At 32.2% G+C, this 24,772-nt stretch overlaps 4 protein-coding genes across 10 annotated transcripts; all 4 read left to right on the top strand.

Annotated features, from left to right (window-relative positions):
* Window positions 1-518: 518 nt before the first annotated feature.
* LOC120342630 (uncharacterized) lies at window positions 519-5,161 on the top strand. 5 transcript variants are annotated; one of them, XM_039411544.2, is made up of 9 exons: window positions 519-777; window positions 849-986; window positions 1,322-1,451; window positions 2,088-2,216; window positions 2,305-2,432; window positions 2,703-2,833; window positions 3,207-3,305; window positions 4,277-4,417; window positions 4,626-5,154. In XM_039411544.2, the coding sequence occupies exons 1-8, from the start codon at window positions 686-688 to the stop codon at window positions 4,369-4,371; spliced, it is 942 nt and encodes a 313-aa protein (XP_039267478.2). In that variant the 5' UTR covers window positions 519-685; the 3' UTR covers window positions 4,372-4,417; window positions 4,626-5,154. The 5 variants fall into 5 exon arrangements, 3 of the variants coding, with proteins under 3 accessions (XP_039267478.2, XP_077967282.1, XP_039267479.2); XR_013474904.1 differs by lacking the exon at window positions 4,626-5,154 and having other exon boundaries at window positions 3,207-3,517; window positions 4,277-4,352; XR_013474905.1 differs by lacking the exon at window positions 4,626-5,154 and having other exon boundaries at window positions 3,207-3,500; window positions 4,277-4,322.
* Window positions 5,162-7,863: 2,702 nt separating this feature from the next.
* Window positions 7,864-12,296, top strand: LOC144421039 (galanin receptor 2a-like). Of its 2 annotated transcripts, XM_078111152.1 has the most exons (9): window positions 7,864-8,125; window positions 8,197-8,334; window positions 8,670-8,799; window positions 9,436-9,564; window positions 9,653-9,780; window positions 10,051-10,181; window positions 10,555-10,653; window positions 11,625-11,766; window positions 11,975-12,296. In XM_078111152.1, the coding sequence occupies exons 1-9, from the start codon at window positions 8,031-8,033 to the stop codon at window positions 12,102-12,104; spliced, it is 1,122 nt and encodes a 373-aa protein (XP_077967278.1). In that variant the 5' UTR covers window positions 7,864-8,030; the 3' UTR covers window positions 12,105-12,296. The 2 variants fall into 2 exon arrangements, with proteins under 2 accessions (XP_077967278.1, XP_077967279.1); XM_078111153.1 differs by lacking the exon at window positions 10,555-10,653.
* A 2,971-nt stretch (window positions 12,297-15,267) lies between these two features.
* LOC120342633 (uncharacterized) lies at window positions 15,268-19,772 on the top strand. Of its 2 annotated transcripts, XM_078111154.1 has the most exons (9): window positions 15,268-15,498; window positions 15,570-15,707; window positions 16,043-16,172; window positions 16,776-16,904; window positions 16,993-17,120; window positions 17,344-17,474; window positions 17,835-17,933; window positions 18,906-19,047; window positions 19,259-19,771. In XM_078111154.1, exons 1-9 carry the CDS (start codon window positions 15,404-15,406, stop codon window positions 19,386-19,388), a joined length of 1,122 nt encoding a protein of 373 aa, XP_077967280.1. In that variant the 5' UTR covers window positions 15,268-15,403; the 3' UTR covers window positions 19,389-19,771. The 2 variants fall into 2 exon arrangements, with proteins under 2 accessions (XP_077967280.1, XP_077967281.1); XM_078111155.1 differs by lacking the exon at window positions 17,835-17,933 and having other exon boundaries at window positions 19,259-19,772.
* Window positions 19,773-20,111: 339 nt separating this feature from the next.
* LOC144420891 (uncharacterized) lies at window positions 20,112-24,706 on the top strand. The gene is made up of 7 exons (XM_078110722.1): window positions 20,112-21,323; window positions 21,401-21,538; window positions 22,231-22,360; window positions 23,143-23,271; window positions 23,356-23,483; window positions 24,263-24,393; window positions 24,666-24,706. The coding sequence occupies exons 1-7, from the start codon at window positions 21,232-21,234 to the stop codon at window positions 24,704-24,706; spliced, it is 789 nt and encodes a 262-aa protein (XP_077966848.1). The 5' UTR covers window positions 20,112-21,231.
* Window positions 24,707-24,772: the final 66 nt, after the last annotated feature.

The raw sequence follows: 24,772 nt of genomic DNA, 5'->3' as shown, positions 1-24,772 counted from the left end.
AATTGATATCTATTAAAATCAGTTAAAAGCTCAAGTGTACAAAACATGATATTAAATCATGCTTTTTTTAAATAACCCGTATAATAATAACCCATAATACCCCACAGCTGCAAGGAGTTAGGATTGGAGAAATACTTAATGTTTGAATCATATTTCGATTGATATTCCGCAATTGCTTAATGAGGACATGGCTGGATAATCAATATTTTGAAATTTAATCCGAAGTTATTAGGGTCCATGAAATGTTAGCAAAATTGAAATCTATTAAAAGCATAAGTGTACAAAACATGATATTAAATAATGATTTTTTTAAATAACCCATATAATTTTATTGGATGGATAAATTAAGAGGTCGAGCATTTGACTCGTAATTAAAACTCTTCCGTATTGACTGTTATTTAATAAATACATCGTTTACTACAATCATTTTCAGCATTTAATCCATAATTATATGAAAGTAATTATATCATATATCGGTTTGTGAATAAAACATGGCGATTTGTACAATGTTCAACAGTGTAGGCTTGCAGTTCGTGAGAGATTTATCATTCAAACTGTCCAAACTCTAGTTTGAATTTGGAAAAAATAAATTGAGTATACTAAGGCGATTAGAGGTATTTCTGTTCGCTCGAAATTGTAGTTTAGTTTTTATATATGTCGCATTATTGAGATAAATTTCTGAATTATGGAATTCAACGCAGGCTACAATTCCACAATGATGATGTCATCAACTTCTTCTGAAAATATAACATTAATTGCATGGAAGGATTTGGAAAAGTATTTTTGTGAATTTTATTTAAATATCAAAAACTTCTACGACATACTAAATATCATTTCTAAATTAATAGGGAGGCCTGGGAACGAGGAATATTCAGTCTGTCTGAAGCAATTGCGTTTTCAGGGGCAGTTGGAGTGATGTTCATATTTAGTACGATTGCAAACATTGTCACAATAACTGTTATAGCAAAGACGCCAAAGTTGATATCGTGAGTTTCATTTTTATCTTCCCAGTTCTCAAAATCTGTGTGAAAAATAATTTTTTTTATTGAAATTTTAGGAAATAAATTTTAATTTATGGGCAGCAGACTGTATATCCTTTTATCCTTACTGATCTTTTTTAAAAATGTACCAGAACCTTGAAATATGCTATCGCGAAAACAAATATTATTACTATCAAGCTGGTTGAAACCAAAAGTGATTCTCTCGTCAAGATATAACCTAGTTTTTCTCATTGTGAGGCAGCTTTGGACGTTGGACAACCTTAGGAAATTGGTACGGTATTTGCACATTATCTCCTAAATATATATATATCTTTTTACAGATCACCATTCAACATCATGATCATTAGTCTGTGTGTTTCTGATCTGATATCAACTATTTACAGTCCTTTCATCTTGTTTTGGAAAACATTTGGCTTGTTCGAGTATCCACTTCCTATGTTTTTCTGCAAGGTATTAATTAGTTCTAATTAACCAACAGAAATCGAGACTCAGAAATTTTCGATGTTGATTTCGTCATGAGTTAAATCTAACTTGGAACTTGAACATTTTTAAATATCTGATGATTTCAGAATCAAATGGAATTTTTTTTCGAATCGAATCATGAATACTTGGAAGATATGTGGTTGCATTGACTGTTTTATTTTAATGAATCCTCAAGACACATAAATTAGTGAAAACACGTAATCTAACGCTCAGACAGTTCGCTGAGTGTCGAAACACATTATGAATCATGTTTTGCCAATAACTCATTCGGGAGAAAAGAGACGCAGAATTGCATATCTCAGAATTGCATGTAAAAAATTTGATATGAATAAAAAAAAATGAGGGATTCATCTCGACCTGTATGCGGATAAAAAAAAAGTTGACGACGATTCTAAATTTCCGTCTGGACCGATTCGAATAATTTACTATTTGTTTCGAAATGCCCAGCCCTATTCATTATACCACCTTTTGCCTTTTAGTCATATGATCGTTCGTCTGTCAATGCTTTATTTGTCTTTCACGATTTAAAAATGAGAGCAGTTACAATATTTCGTTACGGTATCAAGGTGAGGAACAAATAGAAATTTATTATTTTTTGTTCAGAGTACGTTTGCTGTAGATTATTGTACGAGCTCCGTGACTATCCAACATATACTATGTTTTCTTGCGATCAGATTGATTGCAATGAGGTATCCGCACAGGCTAAAAAAATTTACCATCCAAAGGGCTAAGGTAATAATACAACACCATAAACGTTCGAATATGTATATCAAGTTATATGCGTATTTCAAAACATTAATATGAAACATTACATATTTAGATGTTGGTGTCTTTTATTTGGCTTGAAACGGCTTTGGGAAATTTGATATTTGCAATGTGGCTTCCTCATGTGTATCCTTCATCTGATTTGAGTCCTACCGGCTTTTCATGTGCAGTTCATCATGCAAGGTCAGTTCACAAGATCCAAAATTCAAGTAGAACAGCTAATTAATTTACACATTAATAAGCTGATGTAACAAGATAAAATTATTGTCTTTTAATATCTTATAACAATGCCGTATACACTCGATCATCGATCCATGTTTGATCAGTTATTATTACTATGCTAATTTAATTGAAGGGTTTATCGAACTAATTAATTCACTATCGAACTAATAAATTTCTAACATCTCAACAGCAACAAAATAAAAAACATTTCAAAAATGCTAATTATTTTAGATGGAAATATCTGAGATTATTTTTCTACATCGGCCATCCTATATTTTTGTTTATACCTACAATTCTGATTGTAACATTGACGTTTTTTTTAATTGGAGTTCTCACGAAGAGGATGGAAAGCATTCGGGAACGTGAGTATATACTTGAGAGGGAGGGTTTATTTTTGAATCTTGAGCTTTGGAAGTCAAGTTTCATTTCACTTCATTTCGCTGACTTTAAAACAATAGCAAGATTTCATTCTTAATAAAATGTCATTTATTCAGTAATTGTGAAAATTGTTCCATTGTTTCCTTCAAACAAAAATTAAAAGGTCTCATCTACTCATTTGCTGTTCGGAACAAAAACGGTCCCTTCACCAAATTTGGGAAATAAGATTCCATGTATCAGAATCAAAATTCATTAATAAAATCACCAATGGGTGAATGACGTTTGGTGGTATGTATCAATATTTCAATATATATAAATATTGAAAAACAATGGCTTATGAGAACATGGTGTATTCAGGAAAAAAGAACGATGCAAACCTGAAGAAAGAAAATGCTGCTCTGATTCAACTTACGCTGATCGTACTTTCTTTCTTGATTGGATACTTGCCAGATTTCGGTACTTAAAACAATAATAGTTTATAAATGAGGGAGAGATGAAACATTATTATTTTACTGGTGGAAACAATAAAAATTTCAATAACCCGTAACTGAAGTAAAAACTTTCAACCGGGAAAGAAGATTTTCATCACCGGCATTCAAATTTGGAATGTCTGGTAACGAGATATCTCTGACTCAACAGCTTGATAAAAAGGTTGATAGCGTAATGAGGTTGGGATATATCGTATATGTATTCGTTTAGTAATATTTTGTAAAACAAAAATTAATGGTTTCGTTCAAAATATTCGTTTTTCGAGAATACGCCCGACACCTGCAATAACACACAAACAGTATAACAATTGTAGAATATATTGCCCATATTGAATTTGATAAATGATTTTTAAAGAAATAGCAAAAAAGGGTGAAAAGATCTGGTATTAATGACAATTGTTGTTTTGATTTTGCGATTAACTTGCCCGGTCATAAAGCAGAAAGGCTGCGGGTTGTCATGGAAACCATTTTCATTTCTTCTACCCCTAACTTTTACCAAAACCCGTTTCTGACCATATTTTCAGCGATATTGTGGTGTTTCAAAACTAGATCTGAATAGATTCACTATTAGAAACAAAAACAGGTTGTTTTATAAAGTTAAAAACGAATCTTTAATTTTAAGTCTCATTCCGCTAGTTTGAACGAAATTAATCTTAGTTTCATGTTTTATTATCGGGGACTCGGTTCGTGGACAACAGATAATGAAATGACCGCAAGAGATTTGATGTTCTTGAGAACATTTACCATTATTTGGAATTAAAAAAACTTCTGTGAAGTTGAGGCCCAGTTTCTAAAATTGCGAAATCACCGTTGCTTAGTTTTTACTAAGACTCCCCTAGAACATACTCAAAGATGCGAGTGCTCTTTGCATTTGCAGTAAACTGCACAGGAATGCGACATTTCCGGATTTGCAAGCAAGTTAATTTTGTCGTTTTTCAGGATATAAAATCTTTCTCCTAATTTACAACGTGTTGAGAAAAAGAGTTGACGCAAGAAGTTCCTGGCTTTTCAGCATGTGGCCCACATACTCCTGAGAATTTCCGAATGCCTGAATCCCGTGTTCTACAATCTAGGTTCCAGGTAATTTAGGAGTTCTGGTAGTATTTTTTGCTTTTGATATATTAAAATCAAAACAAAACTCTGATAATAATGAATACCCAAAAGATTGTAATACAACGTAGCCCACAGATTGAGATGAGAAAAAAAGTGAAACATACAACCTTTGAAAGCCTAGAAAGATCAACATTTTTAATTATATATATATTTATATATACTGTATTGCATTCAGTCAAATGAGAGAAGCTACGTTCAAATTTCTTCGAATTGGAGAGAACGGACCAGCAGGAGAACCAATACCATTAGATGGCGTAAAAGAAAAATCTGAACAAACACACAAAACAGCCGCTAGTTCGGTATGACTGTGGCATCGGATGATTATATTGAATCTATTTGTCGAAAAATGGTTCACGCATTGGAATGCATCAATAACTTGAAACCGTTTGAATTATTCCGAAAGTGGCCCCATATTGTTGGTAAAGCCTTGACTATCCTAATGAACAAAAATACAATACAAGTCTATATGTTTTAACATCATATAAATTTATTTTATATCATATCTGTTGTGGCTAGTAAAATTTCATTTAAGCATTTGATGTTGTTTAGTCCTTATTTACTTTTGCGTTGTTTAGTCCCGATTTTTTTTCATGTGTTGTTTACATCACCTATTGAATAAAAACCTCATTTGATAAACAATAACCCTGTTTTAATTGGAAGTTAAAAAGTCATTATAAGGTAACAGGTGGAAACCAGAAAAATTGAAATTTATTTAAAGGTGGCATGCAGTATTGTAAAGGTAGTAATATCAAATTTATGAAGTTTTTAAATTGATAAATACACTCTGTACGCTATTCAATAGTGAGATAGACTAGGAGTGCAGTTGACAAAACATCAGGTAAACTAGGTTGATTAAGACAAAAAGTTTTTTTTAAAAGTTGAATCACAAAATTCAATTCAAAAAAGAATAATTTGAAGCATTCCCTTTTCAATAAGATTGTATTTCAGCTTTATTTCGAAGGTTTCACAATTGCAATGTCAATAAGTCAAACAATGTACCATGTGGCAACCTGGGATACAAAATTTTATGATGAAGATGATTTAGGACACCAAGTGTACATAAGAATAGTTTTTCTGAATTTTTGTTGCGTTTGTGGTTGCTAAGGAGATTGTTATTCCCCCTAACGATTTCAAGACTCTAGATTTCGACTCGTTTAATTATTTTCAGAGTATATTTGCAATTCATGGAAACACATTTTTAATCCGTCAAGCTTGCCCGCTTACGTCACAACTGTCCTCCGTTTTGATCACCGAACTCGGTTCCAGGCGTTACATAGTTACCCGTTACTCTGTGCCTGAGACAAGTTGTGTTCGTTAGCCTCCTTTGTCAAAATTTATAGAATTTGACGAGACCAATGCAGTAAAATATAAAACACGATATGACAGCTAAAGTGAAACAAAAATATAGGTGGGAAACTTCGACTTCTATCGACGTCAAGTGGGATGTCACGTAACTTCGGAGTCAAATTTCAAGTCTATATTTTGTGACTCAACTGTGGTATATTTTATATTTCTATACCAAACACAAAGGTACCAAATAAATGTCTCGCTGGTAAAGACAAAATTATCCACCTCAGTACGGTATACATCTCCGATTTCAAGATTGTTCTGAAATTGAGGCTTATATAAAAGAAACGCAATGATTGTTCGTGAAAGAAAAGAGGGCACCTAGGAGAACGGAACCGAAAATGCGTAATGTTGTTTCGAATTAGGCTCCTTGGGTGTAGCTATTGAAAACCTATGTTCACAAAACATGATATCACATAACTAACCTTTTTCAAATATCTATATATTTATGAGAAATAGAAGAGAAGTTCGTATATTTAATACTCAGTTTCATTGGCTGTTATTAGTGCCGATGAAAATATTTTTCTGAGGAAATGCAATATCATTCGGATGACTGATTTTCAAGTTTTTTCTCCATTTAATAAAAGTATGAAAGTGATAATATTAAAAATATTTCAGCTTGTATATATGAAGCATTGTGATTTGTACACTGTCCAACGGTGTGCAGTTAGTAAGGCCAGATTGATCGAGGATATAGCAATAGGATATATTATATTTTATAAAAAAAAAACTATAAACTTCATATTAACGACAATATAAAGTTACGCGAAACATGGAACGCGACGCTGGTTACAATTTCACAATGGTAATGTCATCAACTCTTTCTTCAAATATGACCACGATTGTGCCTGGAAATCTGAAAAAGTATTTTTGTTAATTGTATTAGTATTTGAAAATGTTCTATTTAGTACAAGTGTTATTCTTAATTTATTAATATATAAGGAAGCCTGGAAACGAGCAATTTTCAGTCTGTCTGGAGCAATTTATTTTTCAGTGGCAGTTGGAGTGTTGTTCATATTCCACAAACAAACAATAAAATATATCACGTAAACAACTGATATACTAAAAACTTGGAGTGATTTACGTTGACGGAATTCGAACTTATCATGCTGTTTTTGACAGTGTTTGTGAACGTCAAACATATATTGCCAGTCAAATATATATATGTATATTGTCTTATTACTCTGTTTAGAGAGATTAATGATTTTTTCTTATATTTTCCTGAAGCAAGAAAAGGAGAGTATAAAATTGCTTTAACCACAGAGACGTAAATAGACCATTGTCCGGTTACAATTGACAGTTGATTATGTGAATGTCAAACCCAGTTAATTGTTTCAGAAGCATTGGCTTACATAGTAGGAGAAGCAGTATCCGACTAGTGGTTACATTAATTACCCCACAGCTGCAAGGAGTTGAGCTTGAAGAAATACTTAATGTTTGAATCATCTTTCGATTGATATTCCGCAATTGCTTAATAAGGACATGGCTGGATATTCAATATTATTGAAATTTATTTCGACGTTTATAAGGTCCATGGAATGTAAGCAAAATTGATATCTATTAAAATCAGTTAAAAGCTTAAGTGTACAAAACATAATATTAAATAATGCTTTTTTCAAATAACCGATATAATAATAACCCATAATACCCCACAGCTGCAAGGAGTTGAGCTTGGAGAAATACTTAATGTTTGATTCATATTTCGATTGATATTCCGCAATTGCTTAATAAGGACATGGCTGGATAATCAATATTTTGAAATTTAATCCGAAGTTATTAGGGTCCATGAAATGTTAGCAAAATTGAAATCTATTAAAAGCATAGGTGTACAAAACATGATATTAAATAATGATTTTTTTAAATAACCCATATAATTTTATTGGATGGATAAATTAAGAGGTCGAGCATTTGACTCGTAATTAAAACTCTTCCGTATTGACTGTTATTTAATAAATACATCGTTTACTACAATCATTTTCATCATTTAATCCATAATTATATGAAAGTAATTATATCATATATCGGTTTGTGAATAAAACATGGCGATTTGTACAATGTTCAACAGTGTAGGCTTGCAGTTCGTGAGAGATTTATCATTCAAACTGTCCAAACTCTAGTTTGAATTTGGAAAAAATAAATTGAGTATACTAAGGCGATTAGAGGTATTTCTGTTCGCTCGAAATTGTAGTTTAGTTTTTATATATGTCGCATTATTGAGATAAATTTCTGAATTATGGAATTCAACGCAGGCTACAATTCCACAATGATGATGTCATCAACTTCTTCTGATAATATAACATTAATTGGAACATGGAAGGATTTGGAAAAGTATTTTTGTGAATTTTATTTAAATTTCAAAAACTTCTACGACATACTAAATATCATTTCTAAATTAATAGGGAGGCCTGGGAACGAGGAATATTCAGTCTGTCTGAAGCAATTGCGTTTTCAGTGGCAGTTGGACTGATGTTCATATTTAGTACGATTGCAAACATTGTCACAATAACTGTTATAGCAAAGACGCCAAAGTTGATATCGTGAGTTTCATTTTTATCTTCCTAGTTCTCAAAATCTGTGTAAAAAATAATTTTTTTTATTGAAATTTTAGGAAATAAATTTTAATTTATGGGCAGCAGACTGTATATCCTTTTATCCGCACTGATCTTTTTTAAAAATGTACCAGAACCTTGAAATATGCTATCGTGAAAACAAATATTATTACTATCAAGCTGGTTGAAACCAAAAGTGATTCTCTCGTCATGATATAACCTAGTTTTTCTCATTGTGAGGCAGCTTTGGACGTTGGACAACCTTAGGGAATTGGTACGGTATTTGCACATTATCTCCTAAATATATATATATCTTTTTACAGATCACCATTCAACATCATGATCATTAGTCTGTGTGTTTCTGATCTGATATCAACTATTTACAGTCCTTTCATCTTGTTTTGGAAAACATTTGGCTTGTTCGAGTATCCACTTCCTGTGTTTTTCTGCAAGGTATTAATTAGTTCTAATTAACCAACAGAAATCGAGACTCAGAAATTTTCGATGTTGATTTCGTCATGAGTTAAATCTAACTTGGAACTTGAACATTTTTAAATATCTGATGATTTCAGAATCAAATGGATTTTTTTTTCGAATCGAATCATGAATACTTGGAAGATATGTGGTTGCATTGACTGTTTTATTTTAATGAATCCTCAAGACACATAAATTAGTGAAAACACGTAATCTAACGCTCAGACAGTTCGCTGAGTGTCGAAACACATTATGAATCATGTTTTGCCAATAACTCATTCGGGAGAAAAGAGACGCAGAATTGCATATCTCAGAATTGCATGTAAAAAATTTGATATGAATAAAAAAAAATGAGGGATTCATCTCGACCTGTATGCGGATAAAAAAAAAGTTGACGACGATTCTAAATTTCAGTCTGGACCGATTCGAATAATTTACTATTTGTTTCGAAATGCCCAGCCCTATTCATTATACCACCTTTTGCCTTTTAGTCATATGATCGTTCGTCTGTCAATGCTTTATTTGTCTTTCACGATTTAAAAATGAGAGCAGTTACAATATTTCGTTACGGTATCAAGGTGAGGAACAAATAGAAATTTATTATTTTTTGTTCAGAGTACGTTTGCTGTAGATTATTGGACGAGCTCCGTGACTATCCAACATATACTATGTTTTCTTGCGATCAGATTGATTGCAATGAGGTATCCGCACAGGCTAAAAAAATTTACCATCCAAAGGGCTAAGGTAATAATACAACACCATAAACGTTCGAATATGTATATCAAGTTATATGCGTATTTCAAAACATTAATATGAAACATTACATATTTAGATGTTGGTGTCTTTTATTTGGCTTGAAACGGCTTTGGGAAATTTGATATTTGCAATGTGGCTTCCTCATGTGTATCCTTCATCTGATTTGAGTCCTACCGGCTTTTCATGTGCAGTTCATCATGCAAGGTCAGTTCACAAGATCCAAAATTCAAGTAGAACAGCTAATTAATTTACACATTAATAAGCTGATGTAACAAGATAAAATTATTGTCTTTTAATATCTTATAACAATGCCGTATACACTCGATCATCGATCCATGTTTGATCAGTTATTATTACTATGCTAATTTAATTGAAGGGTTTATCGAACTAATTAATTCACTATCGAACTAATAAATTTCTAACATCTCAACAGCAACAAAATAAAAAACATTTCAAAAATGCTAATTATTTTAGATGGAAATATCTGAGATTATTTTTCTACATCGGCCATCCTATATTTTTGTTTATACCTACAATTCTGATTGTAACATTGACGTTTTTTTTAATTGGAGTTCTCACGAAGAGGATGGAAAGCATTCGGGAACGTGAGTATATACTTGAGAGGGAGGGTTTATTTTTGAATCTTGAGCTTTGGAAGTCAAGTTTTATTTCACTTCATTTCGCTGACTTTAAAACAATAGCAAGATTTCATTCTTAATAAAATGTCATTTATTCAGTAATTGTGAAAATTGTTCCATTGTTTCCTTCAAACAAAAATTAAAAGGTCTCATCTACTCATTTGCTGTTCGGAACAAAAACGGTCCCTTCACCAAATTTGGGAAATAAGATTCCATGTATCAGAATCAAAATTCATTAATAAAATCACCAATGGGTGAATGACGTTTGGTGGTATGTATCAATATTTCAATATATATAAATATTGAAGAACAATGGCTTATGAGAACATGGTGTATTCAGGAAAAAAGAACGATGCAAACCTGAAGAAAGAAAATGCTGCTCTGATTCAACTTACGCTGATCGTACTTTCTTTCTTGATTGGATACTTGCCAGATTTCGGTACTTAAAACAATGATAGTTTATAAATGAGGGAGAGATGAAACATTAATATTTTACTGGTGGAAACAATAAAAATTTCAATAACCCGTAACTGAAGTAAAAACTTTCAACCGGGAAAGAAGATTTTCATCACCGGCATTCAAATTTGGAATGTCTGGTAACGAGATATCTCTGACTCAACAGCTTGATAAAAAGGTTGATAGCGTAATGAGGTTGGGATATATCGTATATGTATTCGTTTAGTAATATTTTGTAAAACAAAAATTAATGGTTTCGTTCAAAATATTCGTTTTTCGAGAATACGCCCGACACCTGCAATAACACACAAACAGTATAACAATTGTAGAATATATTGCCCATATTGAATTTGATAAATGATTTTTAAAGAAATAGCAAAAAAGGGTGAAAAGATCTGGTATTAATGACAATTGTTGTTTTGATTTTGCGATTAACTTGCCCGGTCATAAAGCAGAAAGGCTGCGGGTTATCATGGAAACCATTTTCATTTCTTCTACCCCTAACTTTTACCAAAACCCGTTTCTGACCATATTTTCAGCGATATTGTGGTGTTTCAAAACTAGATCTGAATAGATTCACTATTAGAAACAAAAACAGGTTGTTTTATAAAGTTAAAAACAAATCTTTAATTTTAAGTCTCATTCCGCTAATTTGAACGAAATTAATCTTAGTTTCATGTTTTATTATCGGGGACTCAGTTCGTGGACAACAGATAATGAAGTGACCGCAAGAGATTTGATGTTCTTGAGAACATTTACCATTATTTGGAAATAAAAAAACTTCTGTGAAGTTGAGGCCCAGTTTCTAAAATTGCGAAATCACCGTTGCTTAGTTTTTACTAAGACTCCCCTAGAACATACTCAAAGATGCGAGTGCTCTTTGCATTTGCAGTAAACTGCACAGGAATGCGACATTTCCGGATTTGCAAGCAAGTTAATTTTGTCGTTTTTCAGGATATAAAATCTTTCTCCTAATTTACAACGTGTTGAGAAAAAGAGTTGACGCAAGAAGTTCCTGGCTTTTCAGCATGTTGGCCCACATACTCCTGAGAATTTCCGAATGCCTGAATCCCGTGTTCTACAATCTAGGTTCCAGGTAATTTAGGAGTTCTGGTAGTATTTTTTGCTTTTGATATATTAAAATCAAAACAAAACTCTGATAATAATGAATACCCAAAAGATTGTAATACAACGTAGCCCACAGATTGAGATGAGAAAAAAAGTAAAACATACAACCTTTGAAAGCCTAGAAAGATCAACATTTTTAATTATATATATATTTATATATACTGTATTGCATTCAGTCAAATGAGAGAAGCTACGTTCAAATTTCTTCGAATTCGAGAGAACGGACCAGCAGGAGAACCAATACCATTAGATGGCGTAAAAGAAAAATCTGAACAAACACACAAAACAGCCGCTAGTTCGGTATGACTGTGGCATCGGATGATTATATTGAATCTATTTGTCGAAAAATGGTTCGCGCATTGGAATGCATCAATAACTTGAAACCGTTTGAATTATTCCGAAAGTGGCCCCATATTGTTGGTAAAGCCTTGACTATCCTAATGAACAAAAATACAATACAAGTCTATATGTTTTAACATCATATAAATTTATTTTATATCATATCTAGTAAAATTTCATTTAAGCATTTGATGTTGTTTAGTCCTTATTTACTTTTGCGTTGTTTAGTCCCGATTTTTTTTTCATGTGTTGTTTACATCACCTATTGAATAAAAACCTCATTTGATAAACAATAACCCTGTTTTAATTGGAAGTTAAAAAGTCATTATAAGGTAACAGGTGGAAACCAGAAAAATTGAAATTTATTTAAAGGCGGCATGCAGTATTGTAAAGGTAGTAATATCAAATTTATGAAGTTTTTAAATTGATAAATACACTCTGTACGCTATTCAATAGTGAGATAGACTAGGAGTGCAGTTGACAAAACATCAGGTAAACTAGGTTGATTAAGACAAAAAGTTTTTTTTAAAAGTTGAATCACAAAATTCAATTCAAAAAAGAATAATTTGAAGCATTCCCTTTTCAATAAGATTGTATTTCAGCTTTATTTCGAAGGTTTCACAATTGCAATGTCAATAAGTCAAACAATGTACCATGTGGCAACCTGGGATACAAAATTTTATGATGAAGATGATTTAGGACACCAAGTGTACATAAGAATAGTTTTTCTGAATTTTTGTTGCGTTTGTGGTTGCTAAGGAGATTGTTATTCCCCCTAACGATTTCAAGACTCTAGATTTCGACTCGTTTAATTATTTTCAGAGTATATTTGCAATTCATGGAAACACATTTTTAATCCGTCAAGCTTGCCCGCTTACGTCACAACTGTCCTCCGTTTTGATCACCGAACTCGGTTCCAGGCGTTACATAGTTACCCGTTACTCTGTGCCTGAGACAAGTTGTGTTCGTTAGCCTCCTTTGTCAAAATTTATAGAATTTGACGAGACCAATGCAGTAAAATATAAAACACGATATGACAGCTAAAGTGAAACAAAAATATAGGTGGGAAACTTCGATTTCTATCGACGTCAAGTGGGATGTCACGTAACTTCGGAGTCAAATTTCAAGTCTATATTTTGTGACTCAACTGTGGTATATTTTATATTTCTATACCAAACACAAAGGTACCAAATAAATGTCTCGCTGGTAAAGACAAAATTATTTACCTCAGTACGGTATACATCTCCGATTTCAAGATTGTTCTGAAATAGAGGCATATATAAAAGAAACGCAATGATTGTTCGTGAAAGAAAAGAGGGCACCTGGGAGAACGGAACCGAAAATGCGTAATGTTGTTTCGAATTAGGCTCCTTGGGTGTAGCTATTGAAAACCTATGTTCACAAAACATGATATCACATAACTACCCTTTTTCAAATATCTATATATTTATGAGAAATAGAAGAGAAGTTCGTATATTTAATACTCAGTTTCATTGGCTGTTATTAGTGCCGATAAAAATATTTTTCTGAGGAAATGCAATATCATTCGGATGACTGATTTTCAAGTTTTTTCTCCATTTAATAAAAGTATGAAAGTGATAATATTAAAAATATTTCAGCTTGTATATATGAAGCATTGTGATTTGTACACTGTCCAACGGTGTGCAGTTAGTAAGGCCAGATTGATCGAGGCAAAAGTTTCTTAGAAATTGAAATTAGAACATAAATACAGCAATAGGATATATAATATTTTATAAAAAAAAACTATAAACTTCATATTAATGACAATATAAAGTTACGCGAAACATGGAACGCGACGCTGGTTACAATTTCACAATGGTAATGTCATCAACTCTTTCTTCAAATATGACCACGATTGTGCCTGGAAATCTGAAAAAGTATTTTTGTTAATTGTATTAGTATTTGAAAATGTTCTATTTAGTACAAGTGTTATTCTTAATTTATTAATATATAAGGAAGCCTGGAAACGAGCAATTTTCAGTCTGTCTGGAGCAATTTATTTTTCAGTGGCAGTTGGAGTGTTGTTCATATTCCACAAACAAACAATAAAATATATCACGTAAACAACTGATATACTAAAAACTTGGAGTGATTTACGTTGACGGAATTCGAACTTATCATGCTGTTTTTGACAGTGTTTGTGAACGTCAAACATATATTGCCAGTCAAATATATATATGTATATTGTCTTATTACTCTGTTTAGAGAGATTAATGATTTTTTCTTATATTTTCCTGAAGCAAGAAAAGGAGAGTATAAAATTTCTTTAACCACAGAGACGTAAATAGACCATTGTCCGGTTACAATTGACAGTTGATTATGTGAATGTCAAACCCAGTTAATTGTTTCAGAAGCATTGGCTTACATAGTAGGAGAAGCAGTATCCGACTAGTGGTACATTAATTACCCCACAGCTGCAAGGAGTTGAGCTTGAAGAAATACTTAATGTTTGAATCATCTTTCGATTGATATTCCGCAATTGCTTAATAAGGAAATGGCTGGATATTCAATATTATTGAAATTTATTTCGACGTTTATAAGGTCCATGGAATGTAAGCAAAATTGATATCTATTAAAATCAGTTAAAAGCTTAAGTGTACAAAACATAATATTAAATAATGCTTTTTTCAAATAACCGATATAATAATAACCCATAATACCCCACAGCTGCAAGGAGTTGAGCTTGGAGAAATACTTAATGTTTGATTCATATTTCGATTGATATTCCACAATTGCTCAATAAGGACATGGCTGGATAATCAATATTTTGAAATTTAATCCGAAGTTATTAAGGTCCATGAAATGTTAGCAAAATTGAAATCTATTAAAAGCATAAGTGTACAAAACATGATATTAAATAATGATTTTTTTAAATAACCCATATAATTTTATTGGATGGATAAATTAAGAGGTCGAGCATTTGACTCGTAATTAAAACTCTTCCGTATTGACTGTTATTTAATAAATACATCGTTTACTACAATCATTTTCATCATTTAATCCATAATTATATGAAAGTAATTATATCATATATCGGTTTGTGAATAAAACATGGCGATTTGTACAATGTTCAACAGTGTAGGATTGCAGTTCGTGAGAGATTTATCATTCAAACTGTCCAAACTCTAGTTTGAATTTGGAAAAAATAAATTGAGTATACTAAGGCGATTAGAGGTATTTCTGTTCGCTCGAAATTGTAGTTTAGTTTTTATATATGTCGCATTATTGAGATAAATTTCTGAATTATGGAATTCAACGAAAGCTACAATTCCACAATGATGATGTCATCAACTTCTTCTGATAATATAACATTATTTGGAACATGGAAGGATTTGGAAAAGTATTTCTGTGAATTTTATTTAAATTTCAAAAACTTCTACGACATACTAAATATCATTTCTAAATTAATAGGGAGGCCTGGGAACGAGGAATATTCAGTCTGTCTGAAGCAATTGCGTTTTCAGTGGCAGTTGGACTGATGTTCATATTTAGTACGATTGCAAACATTGTCACAATAACTGTTATAGCAAAGACGCCAAAGTTGATATCGTGAGTTTCATTTTTATCTTCCTAGTTCTCAAAATCTGTGTAAAAAATAATTTTTTTTATTGAAATTTTAGGAAATAAATTTTAATTTATGGGCAGCAGACTGTATATCCTTTTATCCGCACTGATCTTTTTTAAAAATGTACCAGAACCTTGAAATATGCTATCGTGAAAACAAATATTATTACTATCAAGCTGGTTGAAACCAAAAGTGATTCTCTCGTTATGATATAACCTAGTTTTTCTCATTGTGAGGCAGCTTTGGACGTTGGACAACCTTAGGGAATTGGTACGGTATTTGCACATTATCTCCTAAATACATATATATCTTTTTACAGATCACCATTCAACATAATGATCATTAGTCTGTGTGTTTCTGATCTGATATCAACTATTTACAGTCCTTTCATCTTGTTTTGGAAAACATTTGGCTTGTTCGAGTATCCACTTCCTGTGTTTTTCTGCAAGGTATTAATTAGTTCTAATTAACCAACAGAAATCGAGACTCAGAAATTTTTGATGTTGATTTCGTCATGAGTTAAATCTAACTTGGAACTTGAACATTTTTAAATATCTGATGATTTCAGAATCAAATTGAATATTTTTTTCGAATCGAATCATGAATACTTGGAAGATATGTAGTTGCATTGACTGTTTTATTTTAATGAATCCTCAAGACACATAAATTAGTGAAAACACGTAATCTAACGCTCAGACAGTTCGCTGAGTGTCGAAACACATTAGGAATCATGTTTAGCCAATAACTCATCCGGGAGAAAAGAGTCGCAGAATTGCATATCTCAGAATTGCATGTAAAAAATTGATATGAATAAAAAAAAAATGAGGAATTCATCTCGACCTGTAGGCGGACAAAAAAAAGTTGAAGGCGATTCTAAATTTCCGTCTGAACCGATTCGAATAATTTACTATTTGATTCAAAATGCCCAGCCCTATTCATTATACCTGTCAAAGCTTTATTTGTCTTTCACGATTTAAAAATGAGAGCAGTTACAATATTTCGTTACGGCATCAAGGTGAGGAACAAATAGAAATTTATTATTTTTTGTTCAGAGTACGTTTGCTGTAGATTATTGGACGAACTCCGTGACTATCCAACATATACTATGTTTTCTTGCGATCAGATTGATTGCAATGAAGTATCCGCACAGGCTAAAAAGATTTACCATCCAAAGGGCTAAGGTAATAATACAACACAATAAACTTTAGAATATATATATCAAGTTATATGCGTATTATAAAACATTAATATGAAACATTACATATTTAGATGTTAGTGTGTTTTATTTGGCTTGAAACGGCTCTGGGAAATTTGATATTTGCAATGTGGCTTCCTCATGTGTATCCTTCATCTGATTTGAGTCCTACCGGCAAATCATGTGCAGTTCATCATGCAAGGTCAGTTTACAAGATCCAAAATTTAAGTAGAACAGCTAAATAATTTACACATTAATAAGCTGATGTAACAAGATAAAATTATTGTCTTTTAATACACTCTACATCGATCCATGTTTGATCAGTTAATATTAATAAGCTAATTCAATTAAAGGGCATATCGAACTAATTAATTTCTAACATCCCAACAGCAACAAAAACATTTCAAACAAGCTAATTATTTTAGATGGAAATACGCAAGATTATTTTTCTACATCGGCCATCCTATATTTTTGTTTATACCTACAATTCTGATTGTAATATTGACATTTTTTTTAATTGGAGTTCTCACGAAGAGGATGGAAAGCATTCGGGAACGTGAGTATAAACTTGAGAGGTTGGGTTTATTTTTGAATCTTGAGTTTTGGAAGTCAAGTTTCATTTCACTCCATAGCGTAGCACAAGATTTTATACTTAATAAAATGTCATTTATTCAGTAATCGTAAAAATTGTTTCATTGTTTCAATTGAACAAAAATTAAAAGGTCTCATCTATTCATTTGCTGTTCGGAACAGAAACGGTCCCTTCACCAAATTTGGGAAATAAGATTCTATGTATCAGAATCAAAATTCATTAATAAAATCACCAATGGGTGAATGACGTTTGGTGGTATGTATCAATATTTCAATATATATAAATATTGAAGAACAATGGCTTTTGAGAACATGGTGTATTCAGGAAAAAAGAACGATGCAAACCTGAAGAAAGAAAATGCTGCTCTGATTCAACTTACGCTGATCGTACTTTCTTTCTTGATTGGATACTTGCCAGATTTCGGTACTTAAGACAATAATAGTTTATAAATGAGGGAGAGATGAAACATTATTATTTTACTGGTGGAAACAATAAAAATTTCAATAACCCGGAACTGAAGTAAAAACTTTCAACCCGGAAAGAAGATTTTCATCACCGGCATTCAAATTTGGAATGTCTGGTAACGAGATATCTCTGACTCAACAGCTTGTTAAAAAAGTTGATAGCGTAATGAGGTTGGGATATATCGTGTATGTATTCGTTTAGTAATATTTTGTAAAACAAAAATTAATGGTTTCGTTCAAAATATTCGTTTTTCGAGAATACGCCCGACACCTGCAATAACACACAAACAGTATCACACTTGTAGAATATATTGCCCATATTGAATTTGATAAAAGATTTTTAAAGAAATAGCAAAAAAGGGTGAAAAGATCTGGTATTAATGACAATTGTTGTTTTGATTTTGCGATTAACTTGCCCGGTCATAAAGCAAAAAGGTTGCGGGTTGTCATGGAAACCATTTTCATTTCTTCTACCCCTAACTTTTACCAAAACCCGTTTCTGACCATATTTTCAGCGATATTGTGGTGTTTCAAAACTAGATCTGAATAGATTCACTATTAGAAACAAAAACAGGTTGTTTTATAAAGTTAAAATCAAATCTTTAATTTTAAGTCTCATTCCGCTAGTTTGAACGAAATTAATCTTAGTTTCATGTTTTATTATCGGGGACGCAGTTCGAGGACAACAGATAATGAAATGACCGCAAGAGATTTGATGTTCTTGAGAACATTTACCATTATTTGGAATTAAAAAAACTTCTGTGAAGTCGAGGCCCAGTTTCTGAAATTGCGAAATCACCGTTGCTTAGTTTTTACTAAGACTCCCCCTAGAACATACTCAAAGATGCGAGTACTCTTTGCATTTGCAGTAAAATGCACAGAAATGCGACATTTCCGGATTTGCAAGCAAGTTAATTTTGTCGTTTTTCAGGATATAAAATCTTTCTCTTAATTTACAACGTGTTGAGAAAAAGAGTTGACGCAAGAAGTTCCTGGCTTTTCAGCATGTTGGCCCACATACTCCTGAGAATCTCCGAATGCCTGAATCCCGTGTTCTACAATCTAGGTTCCAGGTAATTTAGGAGTTCTGGTAGTATTCTTTGTTTTCGATATATTAAAATCAAAACAAAACTCTGATAATAATGAATACCCAAAAGATTGTAATACAACGTAGCCCATCAGATTGAGATGAGAAAAAAAAAAAGTAAAACATACAACCTTCGAAAGCCTAGAAATATCAACATTTTTATATATATATATTTATATATACTGTATTGCATTCAGTCAAATGAGAGAAGCTACGTTCAAATTTCTTCGAATTGGAGAGAACGGACCAGCAGGAGAACCAATACCATTAGATGGCGTAAAAGAAAAATCTGAACAAACACACAAAACAGCCGCTAGTTCGGTATGACTGTGGCATCGGATGATTATATTGAATCTATTTGTCGAAAAATGGTTCGCGCATTGGAATGCATCAATAACTTGAAACCGTTTGAATTATTCCGAAAGTGGCCCCATATTGTTGGTAAAGCCTTGACTATCCTAATGAACAAAAATACAATACAAGTCTATATGTTTTAACATTATATAAAGTTATTTTTTATCATATCTGTTGTGGCTAGTAAAATTTCATTTAAGCATTTGATGTTGTTTATTCCCTATTTACTTTTGCGTTGTTTAGTCCCGATTTTTTTTCATGTGTTGTTTACATTACCTATTGAATAAAAACCTCATTTGATAAACAATAACCCTGTTTTAGTTGGAAGTTAAAAAGTCATTATATATATAAGGTAACAGATGGAAACCAGAAAAATTGAAATTTATTCAAAGGCGACATGCGGTATTGTAAAGGTAGTAATATAAATTTATGAAGTTTTTAAACTGATAAATACACTTTGTACGCTATTCAATAGTGAGATAGACTAGGAGTGCAGTTGACAAAACATCAGGCAAACTTGGTTGATTAACGCAAAAAGTTTTTTTTACAAGTTGAATCACAAAATTCAATTAAAAAAAAAATAATTTGAAGCATTCCCTTTTCAATTATTTCAGCTTTATTTCGAAGGTTTTCACAATTGCAATGTCAAAAGTCAAATAATGTACCATGTGGCAACCTGGGAAACAAAATTTTACGATTAAGATGATTTAGGAAACCAAGTGTACATAAGAATAGTTTTTCTGAATTTTTGTTGCGTTTGTGGTTGCTAAGGAGATTGTAATTTCCCCTAACGATTTTAAGACTCTAGAATTCGACTCGTTTAATTCTTTTAAGTATTTTTGCAATTCAGAGAAACACATTTTTATTCCGTCAAGCTTGCCCGCTTACGTTACAACTGTCCTCCGTTTTGATCACCGAACTCGGTTCCGGGCGTTACATAGTTACCCGTTACTCTGTGCCTGAGACAAGTTGTGTTCGTTAGCCTCCTTTGTCAAAATTTATAGAATTTGACGATACCAATGCAATAAAATACAAAACACGATATGACAGCTAAAGTGAACACAAATGTAGGGGGAAACTTCGCCTTCTATCGACGTCAAGTGGGATGTTACGTAACCTCGGAGTCAAATTTCAAGTCTATATTTTGTGACTCAACTGTGGTATATTTTATATTTCTATACCAAGCACAAAGGTATCAAATAAATGTCTCGCTGGTAAATACAAAATTATCCACCTCAGTACGGCATACATCTCCGATTTCAAGATTGTTCTGAAATTGAGGCTTATATAAAAGAAACGCAATGATTGTTTGTGAAAGAAAAGAGGGCGCCTGGGAGAACGGAACTGAAAATGCGTAATGTTGTTTCGAATTAGGCTCCTTGGGTGTAGCTATTGAAAACATATGTTCACAGAACATGATATCACATAACTACCCTTTTTCAAATATCTATATATTTATGAGAAATAGATAAATTAAGTTCGTATATTTAATACTCAGTTTCATTGGCTGTTATTAGTGCCGACAAAAAAATTTTTCTGAGGAAATGCGATATCTTTCGGATGACTGATTTTCAATTTTTTTCTCCATTTAATAAATGTATGAAAGTGATAATATTAAAAATATTTCAGCTTGTATATATGAAGCATTGTGATTTGTAAACTGTCCAACGGTGTGCAGTTAGTAAGGCCAGATTGACCGAGGCAAAAGTTTCTTAGAAATTGAAGCTAGAACATAAATACAGCAATAGGATATATAATATTTTATAACAAAAAACTATAAACTTCATCTTAATGACAATATAAAGTTACGCGAAACATGAAACGCGACGCTGGTTACAATTTCACAATGGTAATGTCATCAACTCTTCCTTCAAATATGACCACGATTGTGCCTGAAAATTTGAAAAGGTATTTTTGTTAATTTTATTAGCATTTGAAAATGTTCTATTTAGTACAAGTGTTATTCTTAATTTAATAATATATAGGGAGGCCTGGGAACGAGGAATATTCAGTCTGTCTGAAGCAATTGCGTTTTCAGTGGCAGTTGGAGTGATGTTCATATTCAGCATGGTTGCAAACATTGTCACAATAACTGTTATAGCAAAGTCACCAAAATTGATGTTGTGAGTTTCATTTTATTTTTCTAGTCCACCGAATTAGTATATATAAATAAGAAATAAATATGATTCATGTGCAGCAAACTTGATACCTATATCTATCGCTATTGATCTATCTTTCATAAATGTACCATAATCTTGGAATATGCATCTTTCATTATAATATATATAGATATATACTTAGTTTTTCTGTGGGTCGTTGGGATACAGCTGGAATTCATACAATTGAGTCATATCGAGAAATGGATATTAAATAATGGAACTTTACATTTTTTTTGTAGTCCCGTTTCCCCTTTTTCGCTACAATTTCATTCTACAATCGTTATTCTTCAATAGTGGTCATACCCAACCTTTTTTGTTCAATTTCTCAATTTGCCCATTCTGGAACCCGTTTGACCTCTTAACATATGCATAAAACTACTTTATTTGTTTGATCTTCAAGAGATTCTTTGCTGGTCTCATGTGCAAGTTGCACTCTCGTTTTTGTACAGTTTGAATAGTTTATTATGTTTTTTAGGAAATAAGTATTATAGTAATTAGTAATAGTTAGTGTTTTAGTTTTCTCCATGGGGGGAAATTCTTTTTCGGTTTGGATACGAAGTTCTATAGCAAAAAGCAGTTTTCTTGCTTGATCGACTGACAAGGCGAATATCAGTCTTCACATTATCTTCCAAATATGAATATATATTGTTTTACAGATCACCATTCAACCACATGATCATTAGTCTGTGTGTTTCAAATCTATTATCAACTATTTACAGCCCCTTTGTCGTGTATTGGAAAACATTTGGCTTGTTTGAGTATCTACTTCCCGAAATTTTCTGCAAGGTATTCGTATTTAGTTGAGTGAGTAAACCTGAAAAATAAAAGTTGTCAAATTTCATTGTGTCACAGTTCATTGTGAACAAATTAATTTCGTTATTAGTTAAATCCAACTTGGAATGTTGGAAGAAATATTAACTTTTACCGGATTCTAAATTAAGATTTTCGTGTGAGTGCCAATTGAAACAAATAATGATTTCTGTACTAAATTTTACTGAATGAAAATCATAATCATGGTATTACCACATTCCAACGATATTTACAAACGTACAGCGTTTCTCAAACTGAAGCGATTCTACAATAATTTAAAGCCAATCAATTGTGATTTGCGCAATTTCTTGACTGTAATGCAATTATTTTACTTTTTTATTTTACTTTTATTTTCTAGTTGGCTTTTCAATATACTTGTTGTAGCCAAACTACTTACATTTATTATTAGGGGCTCACAGTCACGGAAAGTTTGAAAACCACTGGTCTATAATATAGTTAAAGAAGTGTACCATTCGCTGTATATAAGAAAAAGAGCCCGAGTGCCAAAATAACTATCTGTATTTATATATGATCTACCATTGAAGCTCTCTCGTTCTCTTTGATTTTCTTGATCCGTGGTACAGCCTGGACGATGGTTTTGTCTTTTGGAAATATAGTTTTTTGACTCTAAAATCTTGATAAAAATTGGCGCAGCTCATATAAAATAAAGCAAAACAGTATTTTTTCTTACGAAATTTCCTGTTTGTATCGGATGGGAGACTCAATAGTCAATACTGATTCATTATTTTTTTGTTCAGAGTACGTTTGCTATAGAATATTGGACGAACTCTATGACTATTCAACATATATTATGTTTTCTTGCAATTAGAACAGTTGCAATAAAGTATCCACACAAGTTAAACAAATTCACCATTCAGAGAGCTAAGGTAACCTAATGCATCAACATAGACTTCCATGAATATACTGTACATATCAAATTATGCGTTATATAAAACACATTACATATTTAGATGTTGATATGTTTCATTTGGTTCGAAATTGCTTTGGGAAATTTGATATTAGGAATGTGGCTACCTCATGTATATCTCTCATCTGAATTGAGTCTTACAGGAAGGACATGTGCAGTTCATCGTTCACGGTCAGTACACAAATAACACAAGATCTATTATTTATCCCCGATTTTATTAACTGGCCACTTTTCTCTTTACCTACTGATGCTTTAAATTAAATTGCAGTGGTTAAATATTGTCTATGTCACTAAAAGGCTATTATTTTTATATATTTTAAAAATTTGTGTGATGAATTGTCATATAAATTAAAAATTTCGCTACGTGTGGAAGATTCCGTGATCGCATTTCAGCGATCTGGTGGCCAGAAGATTTTTTTGGTAAGGAATACTACCTGTACTGTAAAATATTTGACATTTCTTCGTTTGGGCTTTCCTGTCCGTATATTTGAGCATTGCTATCTTATTATTGGACACGTAGTGAACATAACGATCGTTTCAAAATTTTGTTGTTATTGTTATTTTCATTATTATTTGTCTCCATCATTTTTAAAAAAAAATCGCTTTTCTCTTCGAATACTGGACCAATTGCTTTGAAATTTTCAGTGGTTGAAGATAAAATTTTTCCCCAGAAGGCTATTACTTTTATTCATTTTAAATATTTCTGTTAGCTCTGTGAGATTTGTTTTTGTTTGCTATGACGTCATTAAACGTTCTGCGGACATCGGACGCCATTTTGTGTCCTACTGTACTGCTTCGCTTGGTGTGAATATATTTGTTGACTGTGATCTGACGGTACGGTAAACCGTACTGTACTGCGAACAGACGTGTCCATATATTTGGGCGTAGCTCTCTTGTTTCATATTCAACATCAATAAAAATCGAATATTGGAATAAAATATCTATTTCAGATGGAAATACGCAGGATTGTTTTTCTACATTGGCAACCATATATTTTTGTTTATATTCACATTTCTGATTGTAATATTGACTGTTTTTTTAATTGGAGTTTTCACGAAAAGGATGGAAAGCATTCGGGAAAGTGAGTATATATATATTATGCTGAAACAGCTGAGTAGACTATATTTTTAATTCTTGAGCTATTGTAGTCGAGTTTTGCAAACCAGTATGTTTTAGTCCGAATGAACTTTGTTGCAGAATCAGAAAATAAGGACAATTTTCATACTTTTGGAATATCATTTAGCAGTAAATTTGAAATTTGTTTTATTATTACTCTTGTGAAACTATATCAAACTCTCATCAAACTATTTGCTGTTAGGCCCTTGTATCAAAATGTTTCTTACCTTCCCTAAGATTGTATCCAAAGATTCAGTATTCTGGGACGATATGCATAAGAGTAATGTTCTTACAACTACTATGTATATACTAGAATATATATACAGGGTGGCCCAAAAGTAGGT

The sequence above is a fragment of the Styela clava genome, chromosome 3, assembly GCF_964204865.1.
Source record: "Styela clava chromosome 3, kaStyClav1.hap1.2, whole genome shotgun sequence".
NCBI classification, from domain to species: domain Eukaryota; kingdom Metazoa; phylum Chordata; class Ascidiacea; order Stolidobranchia; family Styelidae; genus Styela; species Styela clava.
Note: the sequence above shows the minus strand (reverse complement) of the source record. Positions and strands in the feature narration are given on the sequence as shown.